Raw genomic sequence first — 13,677 nt, forward strand, 5'->3', positions numbered from 1 at the left:
TAGTTGCTCTCCTGATACAAGACGGCAGTAAACCAAATAATGAAGTCAGGCTAGCAGTGTGCCAGGTCTCACATCCATCTGTAACAGGAATTAAGGGCACTGTCAGCAACTGAACCTGTTAACCCGAAAAGCAGCTTAACAAAACCTCCAACAGAGATCTTACTTAAAGCATGTCCATAGTTTTGGGGGGCACCACTGTTTTCTATATGTTTTGGTGGTTTTACAAGGGCATGGTGAAATTACTAGAGCATGTACTACCCCATATAAATGATATTCCATTGAGTGTTATCTACACCAGGGGTGTCTGGGACTTTTTTCCAGCTGAAACTCACAGGAACTCAGTTCTGGCGCCTCTCAGGGTGGTGCCATTGCCATTATAAGAGAACAAGGGAGGTGTTCATGGTGAATTTCAGCACCTCTTTTCCTAGAAAAATAGCATTGGGGATGTCTAACCTGTATCCCTCCAGTTAGACTTAGACTCCTGCTCCCACCAGTCTCAGGCAGCATGGCCAAGGGCCTGGAATAATGATAGCTGTAGTTCATCAATGTATGGAGGGCTGCGTGTTATCCACCCTTGCTATACATGACCACAATGCCGATAAGGTGGATATGTGGCTGTGGGGGTGGGGGGAATCTGGCCTACCACAATGAACGAATGAATGAATGACTTTACAGTAACTAGCATGGAAGCCACAAGCACACTTTGATTAAGTAATGCCAGAAGCACATTTGCACTGAAAAATTATGTAATGCAGCTTTCCCTTAAAATTTCATTTAAGACTAATCTCTTTCTCTCTCTCTTTTAATTGGGTCGATAAACCCAATTAATGGGATGCTGTGGATGTAATTCATCTTGTTTTAAGCAAATCATTTGACAACATGCCCCATATTTCACTCCATGAACTGGTTAAATTTGGGTTAGATGATAATGCCATCAAACTGGAACGTGTCCAGAGGAGGGCAACCAAAATGGTCAAAGGCCTGGAAACGATGCCTTATGAGGAACGGCTAAGGGAGCTGGGCATGTTTAGCCTGGAGAAGAGGAGGTTAAGGGGTGATATGATAGCCATGTTCAAATATATAAAAGGATGTCACATAGAGGAGGGAGAAAGGTTGTTTTCTGCTGCTCCAGAGAAGCGGACATGGAGCAGTGGTTCCAAACTACAAGAAAAAAGATTCCACCTAAACATTAGGAAGAACTTCCTGACAGTAAGAGCTGTTCGACAGTGGCATTTGCTGCCAAGGAGTGTGGTGGAGTCTCCTTCTTTGGAGGTCTTTAAGCAGAGGCTTGACAACCATATGTCAGGAGTGCTCTGATGGTGTTTCCTGCTTGGCAGGGGGTTGGACTTGATGGCCCTTGTGGTCTCTTCCAACTCTATGATTCTATGATTCTATGAAATGGATTTCCAGCTGGTTGGAAAATGGTACTCCTGGAGGGCTCATCATTGGTTGCCTTTAGGGTGCTGTAAGGCTCTGTTCCAAGTCTGGTATTCTTTGTACATTGGGATCAATGCCTTAGGTGAAGAAGTGGAGGCAATCCTTGCTAAATGTGTGGATAATCGGGGAGAAATAGCAAACACCTCAAAAGATAGAAATAAAATTCAAAACGATCCTGATAGAATGTGAAATGGCTGAAATTAACAAAAGGAAATTTGATACAGACAAATGCAAAGTTCAGCATTTAGGGCAAACAAACAAAACATCAAATGGACAGGTATAAAGTGGACGATATATGTACTTTTGTTTGTTTGTTAAACAAGAAAAACTTTAATAAAAAGTTTCCAGATCATAAAATGTAACAGCTGCCATTTTAAAAGGATATAAACTAATTGAAAAAAGGTACAGAGGGGGGCAACAATGGTAGTTAGGGGTATGGATGACAAGTCCATAAGCTAAACATGTTTAGCTGGATGATAATACTCTTGAGAGGCCTCAAGGGCTATCACACAGAAATGATCAATGAATGGTTATGCGCTGCCCCAGAGAGTATGGCTACATCCATTAACAGATTTCAGCTAAAGTTCAGGAGAAGCATTTTATCCATAAGGGCAGTCTGATAACTGAACCAATTACAAACAGGGATTTCTGGGTTCCCTTGGCAAAGGTCTTCACGCAGCTATTGGAAAGCCATTCTTTGTTCTGCATTTCCTGCATAGTACATGGTGTTGGGCCTACAAGATCCTGTCCAGCTCTATAACTCCATACTATTTAGAAGAATATACTATACTATGGGTCTTTATTAAAGTCTGTGGTTTATCTATCAGTGTTATTGTACAATGTGAGGGCTTATTTCGGGGGGCAGGGGGTAACTGCCAGAGTAGAAGATCTTGACCATTAATTCACATGGAGCCCCTGCATCAGGTCTAGAAAAATAGTTTTAATTTGGCTCACACCATGTTGACGTTTCACCTTTATCATGTGCTTTGAGTGGTAAAGCAGATGACCCTTCCCTTTTTTCTGAGAGAAGTTGCCACATGCGGCAGACACTGGTGAGAGGAATTCTGATGTCTGCGGACGGACGTCTCTGCAGACACTTCCATATCAGTTAAGCAAATGCTTGAGCAATTCATTTAATTATGTTAAGCACCCATTAACAGCAGTCTAAGTCCTCCCCTGGGTCATATCAGTTCTATGAGATTCTAATTGTTAGAGAGTAACCATGATTTCCTTCTTGTGCCTGCAGGTGATTTTAATTCTGACAAAGCTGTATGACTACAACCTGGGGAGTATCACGGAGAGCTCACTGTGGAGGTATGTAGATAAGCTGAGTTAATAATTACCAACTTACTTAACAATTTGGACACTGTGGTACAGTCCTTTCATTAGATTTAATTGGATTTCTTACATGATGGAAGGTTTACAGGTCTCTCAGAGTGGTCATTTATGGCTCTGCTCATTCTTCACACGTGGAGATGTCAGAATTGAGCCATCCTCTTCAGCTACAGTACATAATGTACTGCTGCTTTCATGTATCTGTTAATTAAAAATGAAAATTTGATTTAAAAACTGAAAGCAAAACCTAATGTTTTTCCATTTTGTATTAATAATTTATTTCTTACAATATGTTGAGTAGTGCATTAACAAGCTCATTTTCCAATAGAATAACAGAATCCTAGAATCTTAGAGTTGGAAGGGACCCAAGGGTCATCTAGTCCAACCCCCTGCAATGCAGGAAATTTAGCTAAAGCATCCATGACAGATGACCATCCACCACTCTTGTGGGAGTCTGTTCCGCAATATTAGTTAATTTCCATTTCAAGCTTAGCAGTGATATTTTCTTTCTATTCACACTTTTCTATTCACACTGCCTCTGCCCCCCCCACACTTACTTAACATATATATAATATTTAACTCAACTCTTACTCTTTGCTTAGAAAGCTTACATGGAGCTTTTAATGGACTCCTGTTTAGTCACTCATTATACCTAGAGTTGCTTAACATCAACAACAATGTAGCAATGTGTGTCCCAAACTAATTAATATAAAAGTACTGTACGTATTTCCTTGGTGAGTTCTCCCATCCCATGTTGGGAAGAAACATGCTGGTCATCTTATATTCTCTTGCATTGAGTAAAGGAATCTGAAGGATAGCAACTTGAAAACAAATTCTACTATTTTTGTCAAGAAGACGGAAGTTCCAAGTGTTTGCTTTTTCCCCGTCTTCCTTTGCATTTATAAATTACTACATGGTTACAGTATTAATAATAAATATGCCTACATTTATTATATCATAAATAGAAAACACAGTACAGTATAAATCTAAAAGCATGAACTTCTCCACTGCCTCACCCCTCTGGTAGATGGCAGTGCTGCTGCTGGGAGACAAGCTTCTAATGGGGGAGAATAGTACAGATGAGGTTTGGCTTGGGGCATTAGATCTTTGCACTGAGAGGGGATCTCTTCTCTTTAATGTCACCAGAGACTACCAGTAGACGTGTTGCAAAGTTCTTTCTATGAGACAACAAAAAGTGATAGTAGGAAGTTTTTAAAGAGTTTAGCAATAGGCTATTGAGTGCTATTTCTATTTGCCTTGTGACATTAGTGTAGACCTCGGTGTTTGTTCCTTAAAAATATCAAACAGTACATAGAAATAAAATGAAAAGAGCAACCTTTTGCAACCTTGAATGTTCCAAGCTTTTCCAGGTATGATGTCAATGAATGAAATAATGTATTCTCTTGCATATGAGTGTTTTGATCTTGTTTGCCTCTAAATGACATCCAGTTTCTGAAGGTTGAAGAGAGCAAGGACTCGCCTCATCCCTCTTAGGTTCAATATAGGGATATTTTCTCATTTTTCTTAAACTTTTAGAATGATGCAGGTTAAAAATAAAGCAGTAGGTAAGTCCTATGGCCAATTTTTGATGTGACATTTGCAAGTAGAATTAGTTCTTTAATTCATAAAATTTGGCACATGTGAGCATGTCCTCATATTTATTTTGGATATCGGTCATTGTTTTGCAGAATCAATAGAATCAAGTCTTTAATATAAGGGGTCATATTGATATTTTAACATGTTACATTTAAGAAGCATATTTGGAGTTGGAATATGTATAGAAGAGGGTAACCAAGATGATTAGGGGTTTGGAAACCAAGCCTTGTGAGGAGCGCTTGAGTGAATTGGGTATGTTTAGCCTGGCTAAGAGGAGACTGAGAGGAGATAACCATCTTCAAATACCTAAAGGGCTGCCACATAGAAGATGGAGCAAGCTTGTTTTCTCCTGCCCTGAAGGGTAGGATGCAAACCAATGGCTTCAAGTTATGGGAAAGGAGATTCCCTCAAAAGGTGAACTGTTTTCCTTGGATATTTCTAAGCAGAACTTGGATGGCATCTGTCATGGATTCTTTAATTGAGAGGAAATTGAAGAGAAGCACTTTTGCCTGGTGCCTAAAAATATATAACGAAAGCACCAGGCGAACCTCCCTAGGAAGAGCATTCCACCAATGGGGAGCCACTACAGAAAAGACCTGTTCTCAAGGACAAAATTGGAAGCATCTACTTCCCATTTTACACTAATCAGAGCTTCCTGTTATTTTTTTAACTTGGGAACTATGGTTAGTTGTAGTTCGTGAACAAGCAGGAGAATGAACCATGGTTTGAGCCTAGGTTGTTTGAACTAACCATCATTTAAACAGTTCCCTTCTGTTTCAACATAATGGGGAGCTGTGGTGAGTCTCATTCTTGTGACTGTTCCATATGGAGGAGTGAGATCGTGCAGTGTCATTTAAGTAAAACGATACCATTGTTGACCTTTATATCCATAAATGCATTAATTAAGCATGGTTCCTTTCGGGTCTGGGTTTAAGGAGAAATAATGAAGCTTTTCTTCCATCAGCTATATATTTTCAGTAATGTGATTACTTGCCAGGTTTGGATCTTTCTTTCAGTCACCTAGCTTTGGAAATTTAACTAAAGTGTTTTTTAAAATGGTATTAAAATTAATAAAGTGATCCACATGAGGTCCTAGGCATCAGAAGACTCTGCTGCTACTACACAGTGTGTAAGAGGCAGAGAAGTCAATAGGCAGCTGAGCTTTTCATGCACCAGTCTCAGTGGATCAACAGGCTCTGAGTTACAAGGGTGATTCCACTTTTGAAATGAGTTATTGAGATTTCTCTCCAGCTAGACTTGGCATTAATTACACTATAATCCTCTAGGTAGACTCTGCCTTTCTTGTGCTTTTGATTTCTCTCTCTCTTTTTTAAAAAAGCATTTATTTTTCTTCAAGAAAGGGAGTAAAGGTAAGAAATAGCTTGTGTGACACAGAACAATTAGTCAAGTTGGATTTGTTTATATATATTTTCTTCTTCCAATGCTCTCCCAGATATCTCCTAGATCACAAAAGGGATTAAGCTTTGAGACTCTGGAGAAAACAGTGGTTTCTGCTACTAAATAAAGATAAGCTTAAGTTTAAGATAAGTAAAATGTCAGAATAAAAGATACCATATCTGCAGGGAATTGGTGGTGGTGGCAAGGAGATGGAGGGAGGAAATAATCTCCACATTTGTAATGTGATTGAAACTGTGTGGAGACAAACATTAAAGAACTGTGATTAACCTTATCCTTCAAGGCTTTGAATGCCAACCAGTGATGCGCTCTCAATGGAACACTGCTGCAAGTGGCTAGAATGATATTTTTTACACTGCCCATTCCTTTCCTTGAAAGTGTGAGCAAGTTCTGTCTTAAATTCACCTCAACACTTTCAAGCTAAAGGTAAGTTATCACAGGCCTGTTTTTCATCTGATGGCTGCAGTTAAATCAATGGCTTATATGGATGGGACAGCCACCATAGGTCAGGCACAGACAAAACTATTCAGGGTGGTATCTTTAAATTGAGTTTTCAAGTTTGATTTTGACTTGGCCAACTCAAAATTTCCCCCATTTCCTGAGACTCCCTATTTCTTTAACTCTCTCACTCTTCCTGCAAGGCGAACCGTCTTCCTTAGGGAAAGGGAACAAATGGCGAAGGGATGGAGAATAGGCCAAGTCCTCTCCTAGGTAGTAAAATATGCTAAGCACACAATGATCTCATCAAGCCACATGTTCCAGTGGGAAAGTATGCTCAGTGCATTCCATTTGACACCATGCCCCCTCCTGGGTTCCCTTCTTCTCCCCTCTGCTGCATAATACCCTCTTCCCCAAGACTTTTATTCTTCTTGGAGAAGAGTAGGTAGAGTGACAGGTAATACAGAGGAGTAAAAGGGACGCAGATGATGCTGTGGTCTAAACCACTGAGCCCCTTGGGCTTGCTGATCAGAAGGTCAGCAGTTCGAATCCCCGCGATGGGGTGAGCTCCCGTTGCTCTGTCCCAGCTTCTGCCTACCTAGCAGTTCAAAAGCATGCCAGTGCAAGTAGATAAATAGGTATTGCTGCAGCAGGAAGGTAAATGGCATTTTCGTGCACTCTGGCTTCTGTCACAGTGTTCCATTGCACCAGAAGTCATTTAGTCATGCTGGCCACATGACCTGGAAAGCTGTCTGTGGACAAACGCCGGCTCCCTCAGCCTAAAAGTGAGATCAGTGCTGTATCCTATAGTTGCCTTTGACTGCACTTAATTGTCCAGGGGTCCTTTACCTTTAGCTTACAGAGGAGTGGATGGGATAGAATGCAATTCTTGTTTTGAATTGAGAAGTTGGCTCCAGCCTGTAATGGGATTGATATATTCAAGCTGTGTGTGTGTTTTACCCCTTCTCCTCAGTCACCCCATTCTAGTTGACAGTGGCAGTGGTAAGACTTTATTGTGTCGAAAAGCCCAAAGTCATTTCCGTGGAAGCTTACATTGTTGCCTGGTGTAACTAAGCTGTTACTGTTATTTCTGAATGAGATCAATTTGGGAAAGTGCTTTTCTTGTGTGTATAAAGTTGGTTGGTAACAAGGGCCACAATCTTCCAGGAAGTTTTCACATGCAGACTTCACTGAAATGAAATGTTCAGTTCCCAGTGGATTGTCTTCAGGATTTTTCTTCATGTAAGATAAATGTTGAAATGCTCTGACATTCTGAATTAGGATGAACTTTTGTTGCTTCCATTTTCTCCCTCTGCTGAGATCATTGTACCCATGAACACATTTCAAGAACTACAGCTACTTAAAATTTTTTCCCTCAGTTTTAAAAATATAAAAAAAGCAAAGTGTTAAGCAAATTGCAGAATGTTGAGATTTCTCTGTGACATACCTGCATCTGCCATAATGGCTTTGCTTCTGTGAATCCAAAGTAAAAGACATATAACCAGCATATAATGGATGACCTCCAGTCCATTCACATTTCCCTCATAGCCTATGAAAAGTTTGTCCAAAAGCATTTTTAGGTGTAGAAAGAAAGCCGAATCCCAAAAGGCAGTGAAATGCTTGCTTTTTATTTGCATCTTACATTTAGAGTGTGCATCTCACATATATAGTGTGGGGTCTCACAGGTCTCTGAATGTTATCCTGTGTTTTACAGCAAGATTCTGTGGCACTTTCTGATCATCATCAATGAGGCTGTAACCTTTGCTTCATTGATGTGGTTTTATTGACATGAATACCATGGATTACAGTTTGCAGGAGCAAACAGGAGCAAATTGATCCAAGATAGAAAGGCATTTACATTTCTCACTTTCTAAGCAGCTAATGGGGCTGAGAAAAGTGGCTCAAAAATTGTCACTGGAAATGGTTAACACCTTAACTCACTTTAGGCATTCAGTTTGCGTGTACGAAGGGGAAGCAGGGGTGTGCAGAATGAGCCCCACCACTGCAGTGACTCTCTGTATGCTATTTTTTTTTAAAAAAAATATTTATTAAAATTTTAAATACAAATGTAAAAATAATAAACAATATAACATGTATCGTAACATAGTTTCATAACTTCTTTGGACTCCCTCACGTCTCCCGCTCCCACTTACATCATTGTAAATTTTTATCAGCAATTTATCATCTTGTTTACGTTCTTGTGCCCCGTTCATTTAAATATAATCTAATAGTTCTCCAGAAGGTTTATATTTCTCACTTGTCATCCCAATTCCATCTAATTTAGTGGTGCTCAATTATTTATGATCTAGCATCCTTCTTAACATTCAACCAAATTACAGTATTTTTGCAAATACATCTTAAATTTCTTCCAATCTTCTTCAACCCTCTCCTCTCCCAGGTCTCGGATTCTGCCGGTCATCTCGGCCAGTTCCATATAGTCTATCAGTTGCATCTGCCATTCTTCCAGTGTGGGTAGATCTTGGGTTTTCCATTGCTTAGCGATGAGTATCCTTGCTGCCGTTGTTGCGTACAGGAAAAAAGTTCTGTCCTTCTTTATCACCCTCTGGCCGACAATACCCAGGAGGAAGGCCTCTGGTTTCTTGGGGAAAGTATACTTAAATACCCTTTTCAACTCATTATATATCATTTCCCAGAAGGCCTTCACTCTAGGGCAGGTCCACCAGAGGTGAAAGAATGTTCCTTCATTTCCTTTACATTTCCAACATTTGTTATCAGACAAATGGTATATTTTGGCAAGTTTAACTGGGGTCATGTACCATCTATATATCATTTTCATTACATTTTCCTTCAAAGCATTACATGCAGTGAAGTTCAACCCAGTGGTCCACAACCTTTCCCAATCCTCAAACATGATGTTATAGCCAATATCCTGTGCCCACTTTATCATAGCCGATTTAACCATTTCATCTTGTGTGTTCCATTTTAACAGCAAGTTATACATTCTTGAAATTACCTTAGTCTTAGGTTCTAACAATTCTGTTTCCAATTTCGATTTCTCCACCTGGAACCCTAACTTTTTGTCGTTTTTAAAGACTTCTTTAATCTGAGCGTAGTGTAACCAGTCTCGCACTTTATCCTTCATTTTCTCCAAACTCTGCAATTTCCAATTGTCTCCATCTTTTTCTAATATTTCCCAATATTTTGGCCATTTGGCCTCCATATTGGGTCTTTTTCGGGCCTTAGCTTCCAGAAGTGATAGCCACCTTGGAGTTTTGTTTTCCAATAAGTCTTTATATTTTGTCCAGACATTAAACACTGCTTTTCTGACAATATGGTTCTTAAAGGCCTTATTGATCTTAATTTTGTCGTACCATAAGTATGCATGCCAACCAAAAGCATTATTAAAACCTTCCAAATCCAGTACATCAGTGTCTTCAAGAAGTAGCCAATCTTTTAGCCAGCAGAAAGCTGCGGCCTCGTAGTACAACTTTAAGTCTGGCAGGGCAAAGCCCCCTTTTTCTTTCGCATCAGTTAATATCTTAAACTTAATTCTGGGCTTTTTGCCCTGCCAGACAAACTTAGAAATATCTTTCTGCCACTTCCGGAAGCACTCCGTCTTGTCCACAATCTGTAGTCTTTGAAACAAAAACAACATCTTTGGCAATACATTCATCTTAATAGCAGCAATTCGGCCTAACAAAGAAAGTTTCAATTTTGTCCAACTGTCTAAATCTCTCTTAATTTCTGACCAACATTTTTCATAGTTATCCTTAAATAGACTCAGATTTTTTGCTGTTATATTTACCCCTAGGTACTTTACTTTTTTAACCACATTTAATTCTGTCTCTCTCTGAAACCGTTCTGACTCTGTATCTGTCAAGTTTTTTTTCCAACACCTTGGTTTTCTGTTTGTTTAATTTAAATCCCGCCACCCGACCAAAGTCCTGAATCAATTGTAGTACTCTTTATCAATTGTAGTACTCTTTATAATACTTTAAGAGTATTATGCAAACACATAGTTGTGTATGTTCAGTTTTCCTAGTAAACCTGAGGGTTTGACCTGACCTGAGGGTAGAGGTCTGAATTTGAAAGCAAACTCTGCATATTTACTCAGAAGTCAGTGCTGATGTGGTCAATCGGGCTTACTGTGTTCAGCACTAGAGTCTGATGTTTCTTTTTGTGCATTGCTTCTGGTCTCTGTTAAGCCTACATGCAAATCCTTCCATAAAACCAACCTTTTAAAGACCTCTCTCCCTGTATCAACAGCATTGAATTGAATGAGACTGGAGCCAGTGATTAACCAACTTATTGAACAGGGGTCATAAAACTTGGGTTGAAATCAATTTAATACTTTAAAATTCTCCTTGGGGCTCTTAAGGTAGATTCTAAGGCTGGATGTTCAAATCTGAATATTCAGCAGTTCCCTTTGTCTTTCAAAGTGAATTGAAATACAAATTTAGGTGGTGATATCTGTTTATCAGACTTTCAGCCATGAGTCTGAAACATCAGAGAATGTGCATATTCAATGCAAATGCACTTAGTAATGGGAATTGGGCAATTCTCTCTGTAGATGCTCTGATATTATTCAGTATATGGCTTAAAGGCAGAAATACCTGTTTCATATAACTCAATAAGAATTTTCCTTTATTTGATTGTATTCTTTGTCTTGCAGCAAATCACTCTATTGAAAAATAACTTTTTGAGACCCCAGGCTCACTTATTTAAAATAACTTTTGAAACAAAAAAAGGAACAGAAATGAAGAAACATTCTTTTATTATTCCCACACTGAAACTTTGCACCTTGATGTGACGTGTCTCCCCCTGCATCTCCGAAACATTTTATTAGCAAAAGGAATGGATAGCAGATTAACAAAGATATGAAAACAAAAGGAGGACGTATCTGCTGCCAAGGAGACCAACTACCACTGTTTCTATTGTTAAGATTTTATTTCATGGCAGGAGTGTGCTGGGAAGGGTAGTAATTAGGCAGAAGTAGCTCACTGGGTGAAGTAGAGCCATTAACACTAGTTTCCCAGCTGTCACTTATGGGGAGAAAGGAGTCCCCAAGGTGTTGGAGAGGTCAGTGCAAAACCAATTCAGAACTCTCCACTGCTTTGCCACTCCCGTCCTCCCACCTGGCAAACAACATCTGCCGGGAAGCAAGTCTCATTGGTTTTGCAACTGGAGTAGTGCAAACAGTGCCCCAGACTCAGGTGTGACAGACAGGGGAAGTGCAATCTCAGAACAGGAGTGGAGGTGTTACTGAGAAATAACACAATATAGCCTGAGTCTAGTTTCACTTTTATATGCCTGTTGTCTTTGTCCATGGAGTTTTCTTGGCAGGGATACTGGAGTGGCTTGCTGGTTCCTGCTTCAGGTGGAGCACGTTTAGTCCAAACTCTCCACTATGACTTGTCCATCTTGGGTGGCCCTGCAGGGCATGGCTCATATCTTCTCTGAGTTGTTCAAGCCCCTTCCCCATGACAAGACAGTGATCCATGAAGGAATGAAGGAAGAAATGCAAGCAGTGAGAGATTTTACTTTCTTGGGTTCCATGATCACTGCAGATGGTGACAGCAGTCACGAAATTAAAAGGTGCCTGCTTCTTGGGAGAAAAGCAATGACAAACCTAGACAGCATCTTAAAAAGCAGAGACATCACCTTACCGACAAAGGTCCTATTGTTAAAGCTATGGTTTTCCCAGTAGTGATGTATGGAAGTGAGAGCTGGACCATCAAGAAGGCTGATCGCCAAAGAATTGATGCTTTTGAATTATGGTGCTGGAGGAGACTCTTGAGAGTCCCATGGACTGCAAGAAGATCAAACCTATCCATTCTTAAGGAAATCAGCCCTGAGTGCTCACTGGAAGGACAGATCGTGAAGCTGAGGCTCCAATACTTTGGCCACCTCATGAGAAGAGAAGACTTCCTGGAAAAGACCCTGATGTTGGGAAAGATTGAGGGAACAAGGAGAAGGGGATGGCAGAGGACAAGATGGTTGGACAGTGTTCTCGAAGCTACCAGCATGAGTTTGACTGACTTTAGAGTTCTTTCATATCCACTTATTGGTGATGAATAATGCCACAAGACTGCCCCTCATATGTTTGATAGAAATCTGTACCCTAAGAAGGCCTAAATCCCAAAATTAAAGATGAACTTCTATTTCTGAAGAAATTTCCTCACATCCAAATGTACAATTTTTTTTTGTTAGATTTGTATCCCACTTCCCCTCCCCCCTCCAAAAAATGTGCAAGGTGGCTAAAAGGTTTTCCCCCCCTCACAACTAATCTCCACAGGCTCTTTTGAATACATTGATTTCTTCTGCACATATACCATATCAAAGTCATTCAGATGAGTATCGCAAGAACCATATTCCAGATTCCAAGGAATCTGGCTTGACTCAGAAATCACTTCAATGCATTCTCCTTTGGTTGGCTGGTCTTTATAAGACATTCCGCATTAATTAGGAAGCCAATTTATTATGCATATTAAAAGTGCATTCTGTCTTGCATCCAGTCATGAAATGTAGTATTGCTGCCATGCAAATCAAGGGAACCTTGTTCCATTTGCAACAGAGGAGTCGACATGTAAATCAGAAATATGAATATTAATACTGACATTTAGTAGTCAGAAACTGTAAATTGCAGGTGTGCATTGCTCATACAGTTTTTCAGTTCTATAACATTTTAAAAGTTTGTTAATTCTGTTTTCAAAATGGAGCTAATAAGTCAGATATTGCCATTACATTTACCTGTGTGTTGGTATTCTGCACAGCTGCATCATTAGAGTTTGCTAGGTGAACCATATGTGGTCCTTTAAGGTGTGTGGAGCAGGGCTTGCCCTATTCTCACTAGTACAGTGGTACCTCAGGTTACATACGCTTCAGGTTACAGACACTTCAGGTTACAGACTCCACTAACCCAGAAATGGGACGCAGGTGGCGCTGTGGGTTAAAGCCTCAGCGCCTAGGACTTGCCGATCGAAAGGTCGGCAGTTCGAATCCCTGCGGCGGGGTGCGCTCCCGCTGCTCGGTCCCAGCGCCTGCCAACCTAGCAGTTCGAAAGCACCTCCGGGTGCAAGTAGATAAATAGGGACCGCGTACCAGCGGGAAGGTAAACGGCGTTTCTGTGTGCGGCTCTGGCTCGCCAGAGCAGCGATGTCATGCTGGCCACGTGACCCGGAAGTGTCTCCGGACAGCGCTTGCCCCTGGCCTCTTAAGTGAGATGGGCGCACAACCCCAGAGTCTGTCAAGACTGGCCCGTACGGGCAGGGGTACCTTTACCTTTACTTTAACCCAGAAATAGTACCTCGGGTTAAGAACTTTGTTTCAGGATGAGAACAGAAATCATGTGGCGGCCATAGCTGTCAATGTTTCCCTTTTTAAAAGGGAAATTCCCTTATTCTGAATAGGATTCCTCGCAAGAAAAGGGAAAAGTTGACAGCTATGGTGGTGGCGGTGCGGCAGTGGTGGCATTGGGAGACCCCATTAGCTAAA

The 13,677-nt window shown here is 40.6% G+C and overlaps 1 protein-coding gene across 8 annotated transcripts in view; it reads left to right on the forward strand.

The window, feature by feature from the left end:
- The window catches only part of SORCS1 (sortilin related VPS10 domain containing receptor 1), a 426,493-nt gene that overhangs the window by 128,868 nt on the left and 283,948 nt on the right, over positions 1-13,677 (forward strand). For all 8 annotated transcript variants that reach the window (XM_081863380.1, XM_081863382.1, XM_081863381.1 and 5 more), the window contains exon 2: positions 2,684-2,751. In XM_081863380.1, coding sequence (XP_081719506.1) covers positions 2,684-2,751 — 68 coding nt within the window. The remainder of the gene's footprint in view (positions 1-2,683; positions 2,752-13,677) is intronic.

The sequence above is a fragment of the Podarcis erhardii genome (assembly GCF_964252035.2).
Source record: "Podarcis erhardii genome assembly, chromosome: 5".
Lineage (NCBI taxonomy): Eukaryota > Metazoa > Chordata > Lepidosauria > Squamata > Lacertidae > Podarcis > Podarcis erhardii.